The 21,580-nt window shown below is 40.9% G+C and overlaps 1 protein-coding gene across 1 annotated transcript in view; it reads right to left on the minus strand.

Moving 5' to 3' along the window:
- Window positions 1-392: 392 nt before the first annotated feature.
- Window positions 393-21,580, minus strand: part of LOC124721870 (neural Wiskott-Aldrich syndrome protein-like) — a 111,861-nt gene continuing 90,673 nt past the window's right edge. The window contains exon 10 of the mRNA XM_047247008.1: window positions 393-3,683. Within this exon, the coding sequence (XP_047102964.1) occupies window positions 3,516-3,683 (168 nt within the window). The 3' untranslated portion in view covers window positions 393-3,515. The remainder of the gene's footprint in view (window positions 3,684-21,580) is intronic.

The following is a 21,580-nucleotide window of genomic DNA, read 5'->3' on the forward strand; positions in this document are numbered from 1 at the left end:
TGTAATCACTGTTTAATATTAACAACAAGTTTACTTATTGCTAGGTGCAAGCATTTTTCCATCACCACCATCTCATTAGGTGGTCGAACGAATATTACAAAGACAACCAGCTCGTGTGCATATTGTAAAGATTCTTGGATTAAGTATCAAATATGAGGTGTAGATCCCATTCGTTGCTGAGGAGAGATATGCAATATAGCTATGAAGTAATTTAGGCATTAGTTGCTCTAAGTGTTCTACAAGTCTTAAACAGTGTAATAAATAATGGAATCAGTCTTTTATGATACTTCTCTGTAAACTTACCAAAGATTTAAAATAGTTATTAAAAATTAACTATTTTGTAACATGGCAGTAGTTAAAACTTTCATGGTTACTTTGCATAAGAGAATGTGTCTTGTTTGAAGAGATCTGTGTTTATTAGCAAATTAACTGCTTTTAACAACAATCAACACAAGGATCTTAGAGAAGTATTAAAAAGTCTATGACAGCAGGCTTTGTCTTCTCTTGTTGCAACTCTGACTAATCATTTCTACTTTACACATGATGACTTTCACAGCTGAACTGCTGCTTCATCTGTACAGCACAGGAAATAAAATTCCATTCACAAATAATAATAAACATTTCAGATTTCAATAACACACAGTTTTAAAAAATCCACTAATTGCTACATTATGTAATTTGCCAATTAAAGTGTTTTGTTTTACTAAAAGCTTACTTTTTGAATCACAACATATGACTTCCTGCTTCAATAACAGATTTCATGATTTGAAGCAGCCTTATGACTGATTAAAAGTATTTTTATAACTGAAATATTAATCTGTGAAATGCAAGGGAAGAAACAGAGTTTTATGAACATCTGACATCACTTATAAAACAGCAATATGAGACACCAAAGTCAAATAATGAAATTTAACTTACAAAAATATTCAGTCGTTTGTAAATAATTAATTGCATATTAAATGAGGTTTCACACTTGATGACATCAACATCTTGCCACAATATTTTGGCTGACAACCATTCAGCCATCTTCAGGTGAGTTTTTACATCATGTACATTGTGGCAAAATGTCAATGTCATTTGGCTGCAAGCGTGAAACCTCATAGAATAGTCATTAAGCTGGAAACTGCCAAGAATCAAAATTATCTCCATATATATACCTCAGCCCAACCTGCATCAACACATGAAGTTTCCTTAGTCCTTCAATATGGGTATTAACATAAACTTTATGTAAGGGCACAAATGTACCAAAACAGCAAGGAATAAAGAAATTAAATGATTAGTGGTCATGTGCCAAACATAGTATATAACAACATATATGCACATTTAATACACATATTATCACAGACATCTGTTTCACAATAATATGTACAATTAGTGTTACCAACACATTAACATTCTGTTCTGATGGAGGAAATCTAACAATTTGATATATGAAGCAAAAAAATAAATACATTCACACACTGTAAACTAGATATGCTGACAGAAAGCAATAGAAAAATCTTGAAGCTCATTAAAATATAACGTGATGTCTTGGAAAGAAAGTAAGTGGATTTTATTTCAATGTCAACTAACGTCACTCAAGGCCTTTAGCTTGAAAATGCTACCATAGTTTTCCTAGTCTTGGTTTTGTATTTATGCAAATTTTGCACTAAAACCTTTTGAACATACTGCCACATTACAATAAAAATTCTGAAGTGTATTTCTCGGTGTGCTATGTCTAAATTGTCATAGCGGTAACAATTTTCTTAATCACATTTAACAGTTTACAGTACAAACAATTTTTTATGTTTGCAGACAAAAATCAAGGGAAACACCAGTTTAATCACTTTTTCCCACATGATAAATGTGTGATAGATTGTACACAAGCTTTAAGTGATAGAGAAACTTGAACTTTGTATTCTTGTTTTTCTCACATGTTCCACATCCTGGTGTGACTCCTCACCATCAATGTAAAAAACAAAGAGTATTTCTAATCTAATCAGCAGAACAAAAATTATGTTGTTGCTTAGATTTCTTGGTTTTAAGAACTTAAACATGTGGTAGATGGGAAACATTTATTACTTACATACATTGACGAATTCAGCTCCATATTTACATTGAAAACAAAAAAGATAATACCAATGTACATACTACTGTCACAACAGGTACAAGAAGAATAAGATGGATGGATGGATGTGTGTGTGAGAGAGAGAGAGAGAGAGAGAGAGAGAGAGAGAGAGAGAGAGAGATTAAAATGTATTCCATGGGTTTCATGAATGTTAACTACCACCCCCAAGTTTTTTGAATGTGAATAAAATTCTAACTCATTGGATTCTCAAATTTTTATAATTATCAATGCCCATTAGTGACAATCGTATATTTCCAGCTCCTCCTTCCTCCCACTCAGAAACTCACTCACTCTTTTTCCTTCTTCTCCTCCTCTCTCTCTCTCTCTCTCTCTCTCTCTCTCTCTCTCACACACACACACACACACACACACACACACACACACACACACTTATGAATCAATGAGATATATAATGAGATATATAACACATTAAAAAATAGCATTTAACACACAGGAGATATACTGTTGCTCTGCACTATAACTATATTTTATTTGGTGTTTATGACTGCCATGTGACAAAACCCGCAATTCAGGAATTATACGTTCACACTTCACAAAAAAAGCACTTAAATAAACATTAGTGGTAATATCTCTCATAATCAATGTAAAGAAATTCCTTAATTTCAATAAATTTCTGTAGTGTAGGAAACAATTTCTTTCAGACACCATATCTATACATTTTACCTGTTCAATTTTTTTTAAATTAGAATGATTAAATTTAAAGTTACTAGTGAGACTAAAACTAAAACTTTTAGAATGCGAAGATACATGTAAACCCTGAAAACAAACAGCAACAGTAACTAACATTTTTGACATGTCTTTTAATCACAGCAATGCACAGCACATCCCATTCCACATTGAACATTGCAATGGTCATTAAAATATCATCAATGCCTGACAAACAAAAATTTCCACACACAAAAAGGGATGTGCTTCTCTAATCTTTTCCTCAACAACATAAAGGGAAAACAATATGATGCCTAACATTAGTACTTTTTCTACTGAAGTTCTGTTACTCTCCCACTTTACTTTGTAACAGCTAACTAGCAGTTTCAGTACTTACACACAAGGGCAATGGAATTTTTCTCATTTCATGAAAAGAAACAGGCATTAACCAATGAATTTCCAGTTCAGAGCGAACTTAAGGCACAACCCAAGGAACCTGACTGCAGAAAACTTATGTACTCAACCATTCCAAATTTACGATCCACTACATGAATCAGCAACTTCTGAGCATAATTCCTCTTCATAATATATTTAACAATTCATTGCAAAGATTAACAATTAGTTGGTGTAAGTGGTGGGAGGGTGGGCTTTAAGCAACGACATTCATGTTTGTAATTTAGCACTTGTAAGCTCATAAATAGAAAACAACTTTTGAATAAAGAAACAGGCGTTATCAGGTTTTTCAGTCTTCCCATTCATCATCCCCATCATCATCATCGTCATCATCATCTCCGCTTGATCCACTACTTTCTGAATGAATTACACGAGCCCTTTCTGCTAAAGCTCGAGCCAATGCACCAGCTAAGCTATTCTGTGTCTCTTCAACTTGTGGACGTTGGTTTGGCTGTACCTGTAAAAAAGAATATTACGTAAAACATTGTGCCACGTGCTGCTTTAATATAGACAAACCAATTTTATGATAAACAATGCAGTCAGTTGCAATGACACAGCAAACATGAAAACATGCCAAATTTGAGAATTTACTTCCACTAATGACAGACAGCAAACATGAAAACATGCCAAATTTGAGAATTTACTTCCACTAATGACAGACAGCAAACATGAAAACATGCCAAATTTGAGAATTTACTTCGACTAATGACAGTGGAGAGGTACTTTAGAAGTGCAGCAATTTATTAGAACTCATAACATAACCACTGTTATACTTCTCTCTTTAGTTCAAGCAACTCTTGAGCAAGTGACTAATGTATAATGCACGTGCAAAACACTCCCAAAGAACATAGTTAATTCTACACTCAAAACTGGTAAGACCACAGCAGTTTGTCTTAGTACAAATTTAACAGTGTTTCTGGAGAACAGTTTTTAAAATTCTGCATAATGAAGATAAAATATTGCCACTAAGTGGGAGGAATATGCAGGATTTAAACAGCTCCTTATCCTATTAGTGTTGTTAATGGTCACATTTATTCCTCACTAAAGTTGTGCAAATCTAATGAGAGGAATGCCCATTTTCTTGGAACACAGACTGCAGATGTTCCCAAATCCTTCAAACAGCAAAGAGTACTAGTACTGTTCAGCTGCCAATTTCAGCTGAAGATGGCTGCTGGTGGTCAGCCAAAATACCAAGGCAAAAGATGACATCATTTGGTTCCAATCAAATTCATTTAACTAACATTGCAGTTTGTTATATTGGCCCATTCCTGGGCTATGAATATTTTTTTGAATACACCGAGTTGTTACAGGTTAAAATACTGTAGAACATAAGAGAGTGACAACATAAAAAGTATACAAGGCTGTTTTTTTTTTTTTCTTTTTGCAGTGTAAATGACAGTGGGGATTATTCTAATAATAGATAGCATCAATCAGCTTTTACACAGAATTCTGAATATGAAACTTCCAAATAAATATTTTATTTATATTCAGTCCTTGTAACTTAAAATATTTTGTTATAGTGACTACATTTTACGATAATAAAATTTTCATGAGAGTTCAGTGGCAAAAATTTTACATGTGGTGTGCATTTTCCCAATTTAAGTGACAATATGTTTTCTGGCAGCCAGTGAATCAATGTTACTCACTATTATTTGCTAAATCATTTACAGTATATTCTGTGCCTTTGACAATGATAATTTGTGTAATCTTCAAAGAGGAAAAAACTTTGCATCTTCTACATAAGTTAGGGTATAATCACTGATATATATATATATATATATATGGTTATAATAGAGGGAAACATTCCACGTAGGAAAAATATATCTAAAAACAAAGATGATGTGACTTACCAAATGAAAGTGCTGGCAGGTCGACAGACACACACACGAACACAAACATACACACAAAATTCAAGCTTTCGCAACAAACTGTTGCCTCATCAGGAAAGAGGGAAGGAGAGGGAAAGACGAAAGGACGTGGGTTTTAAGGGAGAGGGTAAGGAGTCATTCCAATCCCGGGAGCGGAAAGACTTACCTTAGGGGGAAAAAGGACGGGTATACACTCGCGCGCGCACACACACACACACACACACACACACACACACACACACACACACATCCATCCACACATATACAGACACAAGCAGACATATTTTAAGACAAAGAGTTTGGGCAGAGATGTCAGTCGAGGCAGAAGTGCAGAGGCAAAGATGCTGTTGAATGACAGGTGAGGTATGAGTGGGGCAACTTGAAATTAGCGGAGATTGAGGCCTGGTGGATAACGGGAAGAGAGGATATATTGAAGAGCAAGTTCCCATCTCCGGAGTTCGGATAGGTTGGTGTTAGTGGGAAGTATCCAGATAACCCGGACGGTGTAACACTGCGCCAAGATGTGCTGGCCATGCACCAAGGCATGTTTAGCCACAGGGTGATCCTCATTACCAACAAACACTGTCTGCCTGTGTCCATTCATGCGAATGGACAGTTTGTTGCTGGTCATTCCCACATAGAATGCATCACAGTGTAGGCAGGTCAGTTGGTAGATCACGTGGGTGCTTTCACACGTGGCTCTGCCTTTGATCATGTACACCTTCCGGGTTACAGGACTGGAGTAGGTGGTGGTGGGAGGGTGCATGGGACAGGTTTGGGGGCAGTTACAAGGGTAGGAGCCAGAGGGTAGGGAAGGTGGTTTGGGGATTTCATAGGGATGAACTAAGAGGTTACGAAGGTTAGGTGGACGGTGGAAAGACACTCTTGGTGGAGTGCGGAGGATTTCATGAAGGATGGATCTCATTTCAGGGCAGGATTTGAGGAAGTCTTATCCCTGCTGGACAGCCACATTCAGAATCTGATCCAGTTCCAGAAAGTATCCTGTCACAAGTGGGGCACTTTTGTGGTTCTTCTGTGGGAGGTTCTGGGTTTGAGAGGATGAGAAAGTGGCTCTGGTTATTTGCTTCTGTATCAGGTCGGGAGGGTAGTTGCGGGATGCGAAAGCTGTTGTCAGGTTGTTGGTGTAATGCTTCAGGGATTCCGGACTGGAGCAGATTCGTTTGCCACGAAGACCTAGGCTGTAGGGAAGGGATCGTTTGATGTGGAATGGGTGGCAGCTGTCGTAATGGAGGTACTGTTGCTTGTTGGTGGGTTTGATGTGGACGGACGTGTGAAGCTGGCCATTGGACAGGTGGAGGTCAACATCAAGGAAAGTGGCATGGGATTTGGAGTAGGACCAGGTGAATCTGATGGAACCAAAGGAGTTGAGGTTGGAGAGGAAATTCTGGAGTTGTTCTTCACTGTGAGTCCAGATCATGAAGATGTCATCAATAAATCTGTACCAAACTTTGGGTTGGCAGGCCTGGGTAACCAAGAAGGCTTCCTCTAAGCGACCCATGAATAGGTTGGCGTACGAAGGGGCCATCCTGGTACCCGTGGCTGTTCCCTTTAATTGTTGGTATGTCTGGTCTTCAAAAGTAAAGAAGTTGTGGGTCAGGATGAAGCTGGCTAAGGTAATGAGGAAAGAGGTTTTAGGTAGGGTGGCAGGTGATCGGCGTGAAAGGAAGTGCTCCATCGCAGCGAGGCCCTGGACGTGCGGGATATTTGTGTATAAGGAAGTGGCATCAATGGTTACAAGGATGGTTTCTGGGGGTAACGGATTGGGTAAGGATTCCAGGCGTTCAAGAAAGTGGTTGGTGTCTTTGATGAAGGATGGGAGACTGCATGTAATGGGTTGAAGGTATTGATCTACGTAGGCAGAGATACGTTCTGTGGGGGCTTGGTAACCAGCTACAATGGGGCGTCCGGGATGATTGGGTTTGTGAATTTTACGAAGAAGGTAGAAGGTAGGGGTGCGGGGTGTCGGTGGGGTCAGGAGGTTGATGGAGTCAGGTGAAAGGTTTTGTAGGGGGCCTAAGGTTCTGAGGATTCCTTGAAGCTCCGCCTGGACATCAGGAATGGGATTACCTTGGCAAACTTTGTATGTGGTGTTGTCTGAAAGCTGACGCAGTCCCTCAGCCACATATTCCCGACGATCAAGTACCACGGTCGTGGAACCCTTGTCCGCCGGAAGAATGACGATGGACCGGTCAGCCTTCAGATCACGGATAGCCTGGGCTTCAGCAGTGGTGATGTTGGGAGTAGGATTAAGGTTTTTTAAGAAGGATTGAGAGGCAAGGCTGGAAGTCAGAAATTCCTGGAAGGTTTGGAGAGGGTGATTTTGAGGAAGAGGAGGTGGGTCCCGCTGTGACGGAGGACGGAACTGTTCCAGGCAGGGTTCAATTTGGATAGTGTCTTGGGGAGTTGGATCATTAGGGGTAGGATTAGGATCATTTTTCTTCGTGGCAAAGTGATACTTCCAGCAGAGAGTACGAGTGTAGGACAGTAAATCTTTGACAAGGGCTGTTTGGTTGAATCTGGGAGTGGGGCTGAAGGTGAGGCCTTTGGATAGGACAGAGGTTTCGGATTGGGAGAGAGGTTTGGAGGAAAGGTTAACTACTGAATTAGGGTGTTGTGGTACCAGATTGTGTTGATTGGAATTTTGAGGTTTTGGAGGGAGTGGAGCTGGAAGTGGGAGATTGAGTAGATGGGAGAGACTGGGTTTGTCTGCAATGAGAGGTGGTTGAGGTTTGCTGGAAAGGTTGTGAAGGGTGAGTGAGTTGCCTTTCCGGAGGTGGGAAACCAGGAGATTGGATAGTTTTTTGAGGTGAAGGGTGGCGTGCTGTTCTAATTTGCGGTTGGCCTGTAGGAGGATGCTCTGAATAGCCGGTGTGGATGTGGGAGATGAAAGATTGAGGACTTTTATTAAGGATAGGAGTTGACGGGTGTGTTCATTGGCTGAGTTGATGTGTAGGTGAAGGATTAGGTGGGTGAGGGCAATGGATTGTTCAGTTTGGAACTGGTATAGGGACTGATGGAAAGAAGGGTTGCAGCCAGAGATGGGAACTTTAAGTGTGAGGCCTTTGGGGGTTATGCCAAATGTCAGACAAGTCTGAGAAAATAAAATATGTGAGCGTAATCTGGCTAGGGTGAAGGCATGTTTGCGGAGGGAATGTAAATAAAACTTAATGGGGTCGTTGTGGGGGTGTTGTGAGGGTGACCCCCAATATATCCTCTCTTCCCGTTATCCACCAGGCCTCAATCTCCGCTAATTTCAAGTTGCCGCCACTCATACCTCACCTGTCATTCAACAACATCTTTGCCTCTGCACTTCTGCCTCGACTGACATCTCTGCCCAAACTCTTTGTCTTTAAATATGTCTGCTTGTGTCTGTATATGTGTGGATGTGTGTGTGCGCGCGCGCGAGAGTGTATACCCGTCCTTTTTCCCCCCTAATGTAAGTCTTTCTGCTCCCGGGATTGGAATGACTCCTTACCCTCTCCCTTAAAACCCACATCCTTTCGTCTTTCCCTCTCCTTCCCTCTTTCCTGATGAGGCAACAGTTTGTTGCGAAAGCTTGAATTTTGTGTGTATGTTTGTGTGTCTGTCGACCTGCCAGCACTTTCATTTAAAATCTCACAGTAGCCATTCAGATACAAGAATTTATTCCCTGTTGGTGACAGTTGATAACTTTCTGATCCAAATTTGCCACATCTATACATCTACATCTACACAATTACTCAGCAATTCACAATAAAGTTTTTGGCAGAGGGTTCAATGAACCACCTTCAAGCTGTCTCTCTACTGTTCCACTCTCTAACGGCACGTGGGAAAACCGAGCCCTGATTTCTTTTATTTTATTATGATGATCATTTCTCCCTATGTAGGTGGGTGCCAACAGAATGTTTTTACAATCGGAGGAGAAAACTGGTAATTGAAATTTCACGAGAAGGTCCCATCGCAACAAAAAACGCCTTTGTTTTAATGACTGTCACTCCAATTCACGTATCATGTCTGCGGCACTATCTCCGCTATTTCATAATAATACAAAATGAGCTGCCCTTCTTTGTACCTTTTCGATGTCCTCTGTCATTCCCACCTGATGCGGATCCCAAACCGCACAGCAATATTCCAGAATAGTGCGGACAATCATGGTGCAAGCAGTCTCTTTAGTAGACTTATTGCACCTTCTAAGTGCTCTGCCAATGAACTGCAGTCTTTGGTTTGCTCTACCGACAACATTATCTATGAAATCATTCCAATTTAGGTTATTGGTAATTGGAATCCCTAAGTATTTAGTTGAATTCACAGCCTTCAGATTTGTGTGACTTATCGCATAATCGAAATTTAGCAGATTTTTTTTGAAATTAGTACTCATGTGAATAACTCCACACTTTTCTTTATTCAGGGTCAACTGCCACTTTTTGCACCATACAGATATCTTATCCAAATCATTTTGCAATTCGCTTTGATCATCTGATGACTTTACAAGATGGTAAATGACAGCATCATCTGCACACAATCTAAGAGGGCTACTCAGATTGTCTCCTATGTTGTTAATATAGATAAGGAACAATAGAGGGCCTATAACACTTCCTTGTGGAATGCCAGATATTACTTCTGTTTTACCTGATGACTTTCCATTTATTACTACAAACTGTGACCTTTCTGACAGGAAATCACAAATCCAGTTGCACAACTGAGGCAATATTCCATAGGCATGCAGTTTGGTTAGAAGACGCTTCTGAGGAATGATGTCAAAAGCCTTCTGGAAATCTAAAAATATGGAATCAATTTGACATCCCCTGTCGATAGCACTCATTACTTCATGAGTATAAAGAGCTACTTGTGTTTTGCAAGAACTATATTTTCTGAATCCGTGCTGAATATGTGCCAATAAATCGTTTTCTTCGAGGTTCTTCATAATTTTCGAATACAGTATATGTTCCAAAACCCTACTGCAAATCGCTAGGTACAAAAGGTATCACTGATGAGCGTTCCCACTAATTCTGCAATGTTTCACTTTGTGATAAAGTATAACTTGCTTGGTTCACACACTCAAATGTTGTTATGATATCTATTGAACTCAAGTTATCATTTTGCCCCAAAACTACTTCACCCGCAAAAGAATGAATTGCCATCTCTGTTAATGTACCTCTTCTGAAGACAAATTCCCAATATGATGGCAAATTACATGTACTGAGTCGTGCTACTAGTCTCTTACGAAGACATCTCAAAAACCTCCAAAAACACTAGTACCAATGAAATTGGCTGTAATTGTCTGCCTTATTTGTTTCTACAATTTTAAACAGTGGGTGTACTAATGACTACTTTTATCAGTCTGGTCAAGTCGCCAAACTGGCATCAACTAAAAAGACTTCCACTAGGTGACCAGTCTATCCGATGGAAGGTCTCAGCCACACATACAGCAGTCTGAAAACTAACCACTCCAGAAAAACATGACACAAGGAACAGAGTACATCAGTAGTGTAAAATGAAAATGAACAGATGATCTTGAGCGTAACTGATATTTCGTCATACCCACCTAAGTCTTTATACTTCAGCTCTGGCAATAACTGTTTTTTTCATCAGCATGAGTGAAGATATGTACCGAGTCCAGTCTTTTATGACTCAGGCTTACATGTTTACTGATTGTAATATACTGTATACAATTAGATACTGTGGGTAGTTGTTTGGGTAACATATAACATATATGTACATGGATTTATCCACATGAAAATGGCTACATAACTGTATTGACCAATAGTGGTTTAAACAATTTTTTTTTCTGCGTACAATAATGGTTCCCTGCTCTTGTAGCACTTATTATTGTAACATGTATTGGTCCCCCTTCAAACACTCATGTCTGTAGGATCTTTTCGTGGTTATGGTAATCAACTTTCTAGGGTAAATGTGCCATTAAACCTGAAGATACTGTAAAAACTGTTGCTTTGGTGGGAGATGATCACAACATGCTGCAAAAGTGTTCAGATCTACACCTTCCTATATGTCCATAACCGTAAGAAGGTACAGGGAATCTGAAGGCTATGCAACGAAATCAGGATCAGGTCCAAGAAAAATAGCATCTGCAACTATTGGGAATAATGTAGTTGAAGTACCAGATTCAGATATTGATATTACAAGCAATATAAGCATTAGTGATTGTTGCACCTTGACCAGGCAGAATAAAGTGCTTCCAGAGGACACAGTGAAAATTGTGAAAGGTTTTAAATACTCTGTTGACATACATATACATGGTATGTCATGTGCTATTCTGAAGGATACTGTATCTGATATTGCTGAACCTTTGACTGCTGTCACTAACCAAAGGCTTGATGTTGATATTTTTCCAGACTTCATAAATTGGCAAAGACAATACCAGTGTATATAAAAGGTGATCCTAACAGTCCAGCCAGCTATAGAACAATTTCTATAATACCTATAGTAGCAAACATGATTGAAACTATAGTGAAGAACCAACTGTTATGTTATTTCAAAGATGACAATCTCTTCCTGGATAACAATCATGGATTTAGAAGAACGAACTCTATATTTACTGCAATGCTTGATGTAATAACAAGAACTGCATGGTTTTAATTCTTTGTGCTCTACACAAGGCATCCGATTGCATCTCTAATATGATACTGTTGGAAAAATTAAAATTTTATGGTATAAAGGGTGTCATTTTTGGGACACTACCATCTTACCTAAGAGACAGACGGGAGATTGTTTGTATCTAGAGATCTAGAGAGCAATGTTTCGTGAAATGGTGTTTCAACACTGCATACTGCAGGGCTCTGTACTTGGCCCTCTGCTCTTTTTAATATTTTTTCAACGACTTAAGATGTGATGGTCATAGTCTGTTCTTTGCAGATGATACAACATTAATGACTAAGAGTAGAAATTCAGGTGAGGCACTAATGGATGCTAATATTTTGTTTGAAGTAGCCAAAACGTAGTTCAAAGCAAACAAAATGGGATTAAATTAAGATAAAAGCCAGAAAATATTATGCAGCCTTGGTGACTGTGGACCCACAGCAAATATTTATAGTGTCAGACTCCTGGGAATGACAACTGACAATAAGCTGATGTGAACCAAACACATTACACATGTGTATTCTAAGCTCTAAAGAGTAATTTACCTCCTCAGGAAGCTCAAATGTGTGATAATAGGTCAGTACTTAATCATAATATATTAGGCACTGCTCCACAGCCACTTCACATATGGACTGTTGCTGTGGGGACACTCTACTGGAAGTAAACATATTGAGCCTACAAAAGAAGGCTGAAAGAATAATGTCTTCCAGCAAGAAGTTTGACAACTGTAGACCCATTTCCAAGCAGTTGGGAATAATGACAATATTTAGCCAGTATGTTTTCAACTCTCTTTGCTGTATCTTGCTACTAGTGCGTGTGAGTTTCAGTGAACCGAGCGTGGTGTTGTCGTGCATGTGTAGTTGAATCGGCTGCAAATTGTATCAGATTGCTGGACGCACCTGTGGGAAGTGTGCACATGGCCCAATCTTCATCAACTATCTGCTGCCAGCTTGCGCATATATATGCACGGGGCAGTGCTGACTGGCACTTTCTATGTTCACCCAGTTGTGCTGTTCACACCAGATGTCTCATAATGTGTGGATTCCTGACTAGCTCATTTCTGCTATCACTTACGAATAAAGCCATATTTATGTTACTTGGATCAGTTTTGTGTAGTACTTGGTTATTACACAACTGGTGACGAGTTTGGAACGGTTTCCACGTGTGCAGTCTTTAAGTGCAGTTTCATCAAATTAGTCGTTATGGACACCATGTTACCGACCCTGATTGAACAGCTTACTTCGGCAGTGACCGTTTTGTCAGCTTCCATTAACACACAGGGTACCATTCCAATGGTCCATCCAGCCACTTTTCCTCTGTATGATGATTTGGCCGATGATTGGGAAGCTTACAACAAAAGACTCACACAGCATTTTTTCACTTTCGATGTGACAGACTCAAATTTGTGCAGAGCCTTCTTCCTATTCTAGATAAAAAGTATCCATTACTGTGTCGGCTTGCCTCTTTACAAGAGCCAGCAGCTCTTACTTCTGATCACATGTACACTTTATAGTCCAACTACGATCACAAATGAAAGCCTGTCATAGCGGTGCGAGTTGAATTCTACTGATGCCACAAGAAATCATACTAGTCATACAGGACCTGGACAGCTAAACTTCACGAGCTTAGCAGAAAGTGCCAAATCATTACTGATGCCCATAATCACTCTTACGCAGGCTCTCCTGTGCGTGTTGCAATTATCTGTTTAGCTACGGACAACGAAGTGCACCACAAGACTTTACTCTGTGAAAACCCCCCCATTGGCAGTTGTTTCGCAAATAGCACAATCTCTTGAAGTTTCTGAGGCAGCAGGTGACCAAACTGAAGCATGGGATGATGGGGTAGTAGTGTTACAAGATGTGCCCACTATGATGACAGATAGCTTGCAAGAGAAACAGCAGTAGCAATGGTTAACATATGGACCCAGAGCCGAGTGGATCAAGGCCGGCCCAAGCAGCCGCGACCACCATAGCACCACCATCAGCATTCTGTTTCCATCTTGTCCTTTTTGTTTTGTCAACAGGAAAGTCAGCATGCCGTAAGCACTGGGCTAACTGTAATGCTTGCCAGAAGAAAAGCCCCGTCGCCTCTGTGTGTCATTTGGCGAAGACTGCTCAGGATATGGACATGGACATAAACAGTGTGACTCCAATACTTGTGACTGTCCCAGTTATTTACCGAGTTAAGTGTTTTTTGACAAGTACTCTGGCTACAGGTCGACACAGGTGCTGCAGTGATGTTATTGAATTCTCAATTAGAAACACTATGCAAGGAGTTTTTGGACTTTTTTGTTTTTGAAAGGTATAGTATTTGCTACAAATTTTCTGCTCACATCCACAGTTCAGCCCCATTTCTGTCACACCTATTCTATTCCTGTTGCCCTGAAAGATCAAGTGAAAGCAGAATTAGACAGACTTCAATCTCTAGGGGTGGTGTAACCTGTTATGCTTAGTGAATGGTCGTCACTGGTTTTAGTTCAGAAACCACTGGGGAAACTTCACCTCTGTGGCAACTTCAGTACGACTGTCAACACACAGTCAATCATGGATATGTATCCTCTACCACACAAGAAGGAACTGTTGGCAAAAATATTGGGTGGTGAGTACTTTTCTAAAATTGATCTGTCTGAAGTGTATCTGTAGGTTACTGTGGGCAAACAGTATCAGCGATTCTGGATTTGAGTACTCCTTTGGTCTCCTTTCGGAGTGGCTAGCACCACCGCTATTTTTCAAGGATTTTTAGAGCAACTGACTATGATATTGTTGTCATGGGCTCCTCCACAGCTGATCACTTAAAAAATTTGCACATTTCGTTTTCTGTCTTACAGTCTGCAGGCTTACAGTGTAACCTTACGAAATCTCAGTTTTTTTCAACCTTCTGTTGTCTATTTAGGGTTTGAGGTCTCGTGGGATTGGGTTTTTCCCCGCCAGACCACATCTCCACTGTTACGTCTATGCCTCACCACTCGTTCATAAAGGAGCTTCAGGCTTTCCTAGGGCAGATAACCTACTACCATAAATTCCTGCCATGGGCAACCACATTGGCCTACCAGTCACATACCTTGTTACGCAAGAATGGACCTATTCACTGGAGCCAAATTCCTAATGTGATTTTCAAATGAAATCCAAACTACTCTTGGCCCCTTGTTCAGCTATGTTCTCTCTGGACCAGCACACAGTTTTGGTGACTGATGCCTCACAGCAAAGCCACGGCATGGTCCTTGCGCACCGATATGCCAACAGCTATGAATGGCCTGCTGCTTTTGGCTCTAAATCTCTCACTCCACAGCAGCAGCCTTGCTTTCAGGTGCAAAAAGAGGCTCTTGCTGTAGTCTACACTCTCTGGAAGTTTCGTATTTTTTTATGTGGCTCAAAGTTTCACCTTATTACTGACCATAAACCCTTGGTTTCCTCATTTAATCCTCACACTAACTTGCTGACACGGCAGCACATCGCCAAAATGCTGGGCACTGTTCTTGTCTCATTACAATTATGAAATCCATTTTCGGCCTATGTCAAAACGTGTCAATGCAGACACCTTGTCCCACATTTCTGGATTTGATTGTGAAGAAATGCTTTGCTTCCAGCTTGATATTTAAACACAGGCCAAGGTTGAAGGTTTCCCAATTATGAGCACGTGCATAGCAGCTGCCAATGCTGCCTACATGGTTCACCACCATGTGGTTCTGTTTGTCAACAGGGCTGGCCAGATAAATTGCCGGGTCAGGCTTCGGACTCCCTGAGCAACTGTTTTTTCTTATGATATCACCTCTCTGTTTTAGACATTGTTTTCCATGGAAGACTTCCCTCCAAGAGTAGTCATTCCCGCTGCCTTATGGCACACGGTTCTACACATCCTCCACCAGGGCCAATGGCGAAGCTTCGAACACTAAACTGTTACCTAGGAGACATGTTTTTTGGCCATGGATTGATGGCGAAATTGTCTGTTTTGTTGTGGCTTGTGAGCAGTGTGCCCGTCAACAGACAGCTTCCAGGGCATCCCTGTCCCCCTGACCTGCTCTCTGCCAGCCATGGGAATGTATTCATGTGGACTTTGCTGGTCCCTTCTTCAATTCCTATTGGCTCTTTGTTCTGGATGCATTTTCCCCGTTTCCTTACATTCTCCAGTGTGTTTAGACATCAGCTGAGGTCACAATTCACACACTTTTAAAGGTTTTTTTCTACTTTTTGGTTGCCTTGTACCTTAGCTCCTGATAATGTGCTCCAGTTCATTCCTCACATCTTTCAATTGTTTTGCTCCTATCACGCCATTAGCCATGTTATGGCTCCATCATTCCGCTCTCAATCAAATGGCGAGGCAGAAAAACTAATGCATACATTCAAGTCCCAAATGAAAAAGATTGTTGTGGATTCTTTACAGGATGATACCCAACTCCATTTTCTGAGCACCTATCGCTTCATGCCTATGGGAGAGTGGAGGCTGGCAAGTTGCTTTTCGATTGGCAACCGTGCATGCTCCTCCATCTCCTTCAGCCTGCACCACACCTGCCGCAGTTGGGTTCGTCTGGCCATTTCACATTGGGATCACTGGTGTGGGCGTGAAGGTTTGGTTACCAGCCCAAGTGGATACTGGCCACTGTTGTCCACTGCTGGGGGTGCCATCTTTGTGACATCTGTACAGCCGATGGGCTGGTGGCACATCACTTTGATCAGTTGTACCCTCTTCGTCACTGGAAGCTACTGGTTTGCAGGTGTGGCCCCATCACCACAACCTGCCCCATTGCCCTCTGCCTTGAGACTGTAAACATTGCTGTGGAGGTGAACCCATCCCATTGGCTGCCTTCTCTGGGTGTGGCACCCTGGGGTTCCATCTTCCTGTCACGGGGTTCCAGCATCCCGTCACTGGGTTCCAGTCCATCTCCGGACTTGAGTCCGATGCCATGGCCTGCTGTTCCAGTCAGGCCATCTCCACTGACCCCCTTGCTATCATCGCCTCAGCCACTGTCATCAGTGGGTCCAGCCCCACCTTTACCACACTGGGACCTGTCTGCTTATGACAACACACAAATATCAATGGCATCCTACTCTCCGGTGCTGTCATAAGGTGTCACGCAGGACCACCACAGTCGGGCGTGCCCACATCCCTGCACATTCCGACCCAATGCTCCAGTGACTGCCTGGCACATTGTTCTGCCCCCTCTGTCCGCAATGGCTGCCGCCAATCTGGAGCTGTTGGATGCCTCTCTCGTCGGGCTGCTGCTGTCTCCTCCGTTGCCTGGGTGCCCATTTCGCATGAGGGAGAGGTATGCTGTATCTTGCTACAACTGCATATGAGTGTGCCGAGTGTGGTGTTGCCACACACGTGTGTGTGTGTGTGTGTGTGTGTGTGTGTATGCCACCAACTGTATCAGGATGGGCTGGCCATTGGAGGCCGCCTACTACAGGCGTGAAAGAGTCGTAGTCTCCGCCACACTGTCTGTTAGCACCGACTGATGCTCTCTGTGTTCATCCAGTTTTACCATTCACACCATTTGTTCTGTATATCACATTGCATGGATTCCCAACAGGGTTATTTCTGTTACTGTTCAGAGGCTTATGAATAAAGTCACAGTTGTAATACTTGAATCGGCTTCGTGTATTACAAAGCCGACATTGATTTTCCAAGCTGCCGCCTAAGTAAGACACGGGACGGTTTTTCCACAACAGCCATGATGACATTCAACTGCCTACCACTGGATGTTCGAACATTGCCACAGAGGATGTTCAGAGCTAGACTGACGCATGTGCCCAAGCAACAACCACTATATTCTGTAAATAAATTTTCCTCTACAAGTGGAATTGTAGACTGGTCAGCATGTTACCATCACATGTGAAGCCACAAACTGGAAACATTTAAGAGCTGTAAAGTGTTGTTTATAACTAATGCTTATAACACCAACTGTTGTGTAATGCTTCTTGTCTGTTTTCTTAGTTTTAGTAGTGGTTTTAATATGTAATTGCTAAGATGGGATGCAATCCAGGCGGCCATGGCCGGTGAACAATGTTGTAATAGTAATAGCAAGAGGTGACCACTTCTTGGAATTTCAATTTCTCTGCCACTGTCACACAACTGCTATTGAAGCATGAAATTGACTCCGACAAGGTAAAGAGGTCAATTTTAGTAAGAGAACTGTCTAAACAAGACAGGAAGAAGCCAATCTTCAATCCAGAAGACCTGCTACAGACCCAGAACTCACCAGACTCATCACACAACTCGACTATGTTTTGCAAGGGACAACTGGGGCAAGTATTGGTCACTGATGGGTCACAATTTGACCTGCAATTACCTGGCAGTAAAGAGAGAGTATGGGGTTCTCCTTTGAACATTCTCACCCAGGACACCTTTTCAGGGTGGTTCTCTGATGGTGTAGGGAGGAATCATTATGACTGCTTGTATGGATCTCATCTTTGTGGAGCATGGGGACCTTAAAGCACATAGGCATGGGGAAGAGACCCTTTTGAAGCACATGGTGTCTTTCGTTCCATTTAATGGTGATGGTTTTATATAAATACATGACAATGCATACCCACATGTTACAAGAATAGTACAACAGTTCTTGGATGAAAAAGAGATTTATGCTATGACTTGGCCTGCCCAAAGCCCTTATCTGAATTCTAGTGAGTATGTATCAAAGTAGCTGGGGAGAAGGTCCAGTTAGCACTATTGAGAGGGCCTATGGTAGGCCCTCTTGAAAGAATGGTATATGATTTCTCAAGAGGACACTGCAGCAGTAATGAGGAGTACGACTGAAAATGTTGGATGCCGTGATAGGTGCAAGAGGCAATAATACATATTTTTGAAGATTTGAAAAGAGATCTGTGGAATGAAATGTAGAAAACCAAATGAGAGGTACACTACTGTTATGAGCTTGCTTAAACTTTGTTTTAAATGTGAATCCATTTGTGTTACTTCCACATCTCCAAATTAATTCATTCATAATTATCTTTTTTTCATTGTTAGTCACGTAGATTGGACCACATGACAATATTTTATGATAAAATAGAAGATTAGCGATATAAAAGTGACTGGAATTTAAAACAAAAAATTTAAATAGAAGTTTTTACAAAACTGAAGTGTTGCATTCTTTTGTGCTGGTCAGTGTACACAGTATTACTTATTTCTGACCACATCCTGTCGTCATAGTCCTGCTGTCAACTGAAATAATGTTTTGGCATGATCAGCTGATTTGTCTGCATGTACATGCAAATAAAGGACACTCATAAGGAGTTGGAGGGCTGAAAAGCACTATCACAATTATGTGCTTTTTTTCATGTTTGGAAGCTGCTACAGCACAATCAAATCAAAGGACAAAATGCTCAAATTGCTGCAAAATTATACTGAATCATTCGGAAGTGAAATTAAATCTCTTAAGGAAACAAACGCCAAGTTACTAAGTGAATCAGCACACTGTGTTTGTGGGAATCCAGTGCCACGCACAAAAAAAACTGAAAATTCTCATGTGCAAACTATGAATACTGCGCCCAGTGCGAAAACAAACACAAAAAATTCTCATGGGCAAAATAGGACTGAAAAAGATGCAGAGTGTAAAAACCTATAAGTAACTATAATTGGAAAACAGCCACATATAATAAAAGGAAGAAACATGAAATTGATTCACAAAATCAGATAAACAAAAATGAATTCCCTCTTATTGGCAATTTTATACTAAAATATGTAGTTTCACCAAACTATGAAATCGCTGTCTGCCCTGGTACCCAACCTCATCAGCTCAACAAACATTTTAAAAATCTCGTGCATAACAGTCCACAACTAAAAAAGGAAACACTGTAAAGACCAATTTCAATTTCATAGGTGTTTTTATTCATTCTGTGATGAACTCAGTACGAAGCAGTAATGAGGAAGATATTTAAAGTGAGATCAGAAACATTATTCGCTCAGCCAAAGCATTGTACACAAAACTGAAGACTCTGGAATTCTGCACAGAAGGTCAGTAAGTAGTTCTTACATAAACAAAATAAACAGCGGTATCAGGGAACAGTGCACCAAATCCAGCACAATATTTGTTGATCCTAACTAATTTTTAAGTGACAAATGCCTGGGAAAGGATGGTATGCATTTAAACAGACAAGGCTCAATGAATTATAGTAAAATGATTACAGACATCCGTAAAATCAATAAGAACAAAGGAAACTGATACCACGTGAAGGGCGGTAAAATTTCAAAAGTCACAACTGAAAATAAAAAATAACTCCTAGTCAGAAATTCCAATATAAATATAAGTACTAAGGGCAGTAAGTTTCAGATCTTAGATTTAACTCCAAACCTGATGGTATTTCATCACAATGTATAATCGCTATCCAACAAACAAACAAATAAATTTCATAAATAGGTTAGAACTTAAATAGTGGCAACACTGCTGTGGAGACACTATGCACTGGAATCTACTATTGTCGCTGATAGCACACGTTGTTGACATACCTACCTTACTTCTGAGCAAATGGACTCACCCGTCCCACATCACCGGCATGCGCACAATCGAGTGAAACACAGTCACTTGTGAGCGAGGGGTCTAATGTAACAAAGTCACTATGTTTTTGAAACAGGAACAATGGAGTTGAATCAAGATTGACTCTGCCAAAGGTTGTACGGAACGACAGTGTCATGAAGGTCTTCAAGAGGGATGCAGGGAATTGGCATTGCCACACAGAACAGTGGTGCATTGGGAAAAAGCCTTCAATGTAGGTCGTCAAACTGTGGCAGACATACATCGGGCAGGTCGTCCTAGTGTATCTGAAAAAGAAGTGCATGCTGTTGCCGGGTTAGTGGACAGTGATCGACACCATACGATTTGTGAGCTCACCCACAAAACTGGATTAGCGCATACGACTGTGCTTTGGATTCTAATGGAATGACTGAGCATGTGAAAAATTGCATCATGATGGGTTCCACATTAACTGACAGAAATGGATGCATTACGACGTTGCTCAGACGCACTTTGAGTGCTATGAGCGTAAAGGAGAGGCTTTTTTGTGCCACATCGTAAAACTGGATGGGCCACATCATACGAGCCAAAACTGAAACGCCAATCCAACGAATGGCTTCATTATGGGTAACCGCGAAAGTCAAAAGTGCGTCAGAGCCCCAGTATGGAGAAAGTTATGGCGATTCTCGTGTATGACTTTGATGGTGTTATCCTAACGCATTACGTTCCTCCATGGCAGATCGTATTGTTCGTATTTGGGGCATCACCTGCGACCAGCTTTGCGAAAGAAGCGGCGACACATTTTGAGCAACTCACCCATCATTTTGCACAACAATGAGCGGGTGCTTACAGCTGTGGCTGTTCTGTTCAGTCAATGGGACTGGGAAGTACTGTACCATCCACCATACTCCCCAGACTTTAGCCCTTGTGACTTTGATTTGATTCTGAAGATGAAGGAACTACTTCGTGGCATTTGCTTCAGAACTGTTCCAGAGATTCAACAGGCAGTAGACCGCTCCATTCGCACAATCAACAGAACAGGCTCTGCTAATGGTATACTACGCCTTCCACATTGCTGGCAATGGGTTCTGCGCAATGCTGGTGACTACTTTGAAGGACAGTAACAGGTGCAAACATGTAACTCTTTTGTACAGGTTGTGAATAAATAGTTGGCACTATTTAAATTCCAACCCTCATATTTTGTTAGAAAATAACATGTAAAACACTTTCGTATTATGTTTTACTGAACATTGGCTTACTATGGTATCCATTCCAAATTTTGCACTGAGTAACTATTTTTGTAGGAAACTGAACAAATATGGCGGTAGTTGCATTTATGTCAAAAATGGCATAAATTTTAAATGTATACCTCACTTAGAAAAATTATCCAAAGAAAAAGATACGGAGGTGGCAACTGACCCTTAACATAGACAAATGTAATGTATT

The sequence above is a fragment of the Schistocerca piceifrons genome, chromosome X (genome assembly GCF_021461385.2).
Source record: "Schistocerca piceifrons isolate TAMUIC-IGC-003096 chromosome X, iqSchPice1.1, whole genome shotgun sequence".
Lineage (NCBI taxonomy): Eukaryota > Metazoa > Arthropoda > Insecta > Orthoptera > Acrididae > Schistocerca > Schistocerca piceifrons.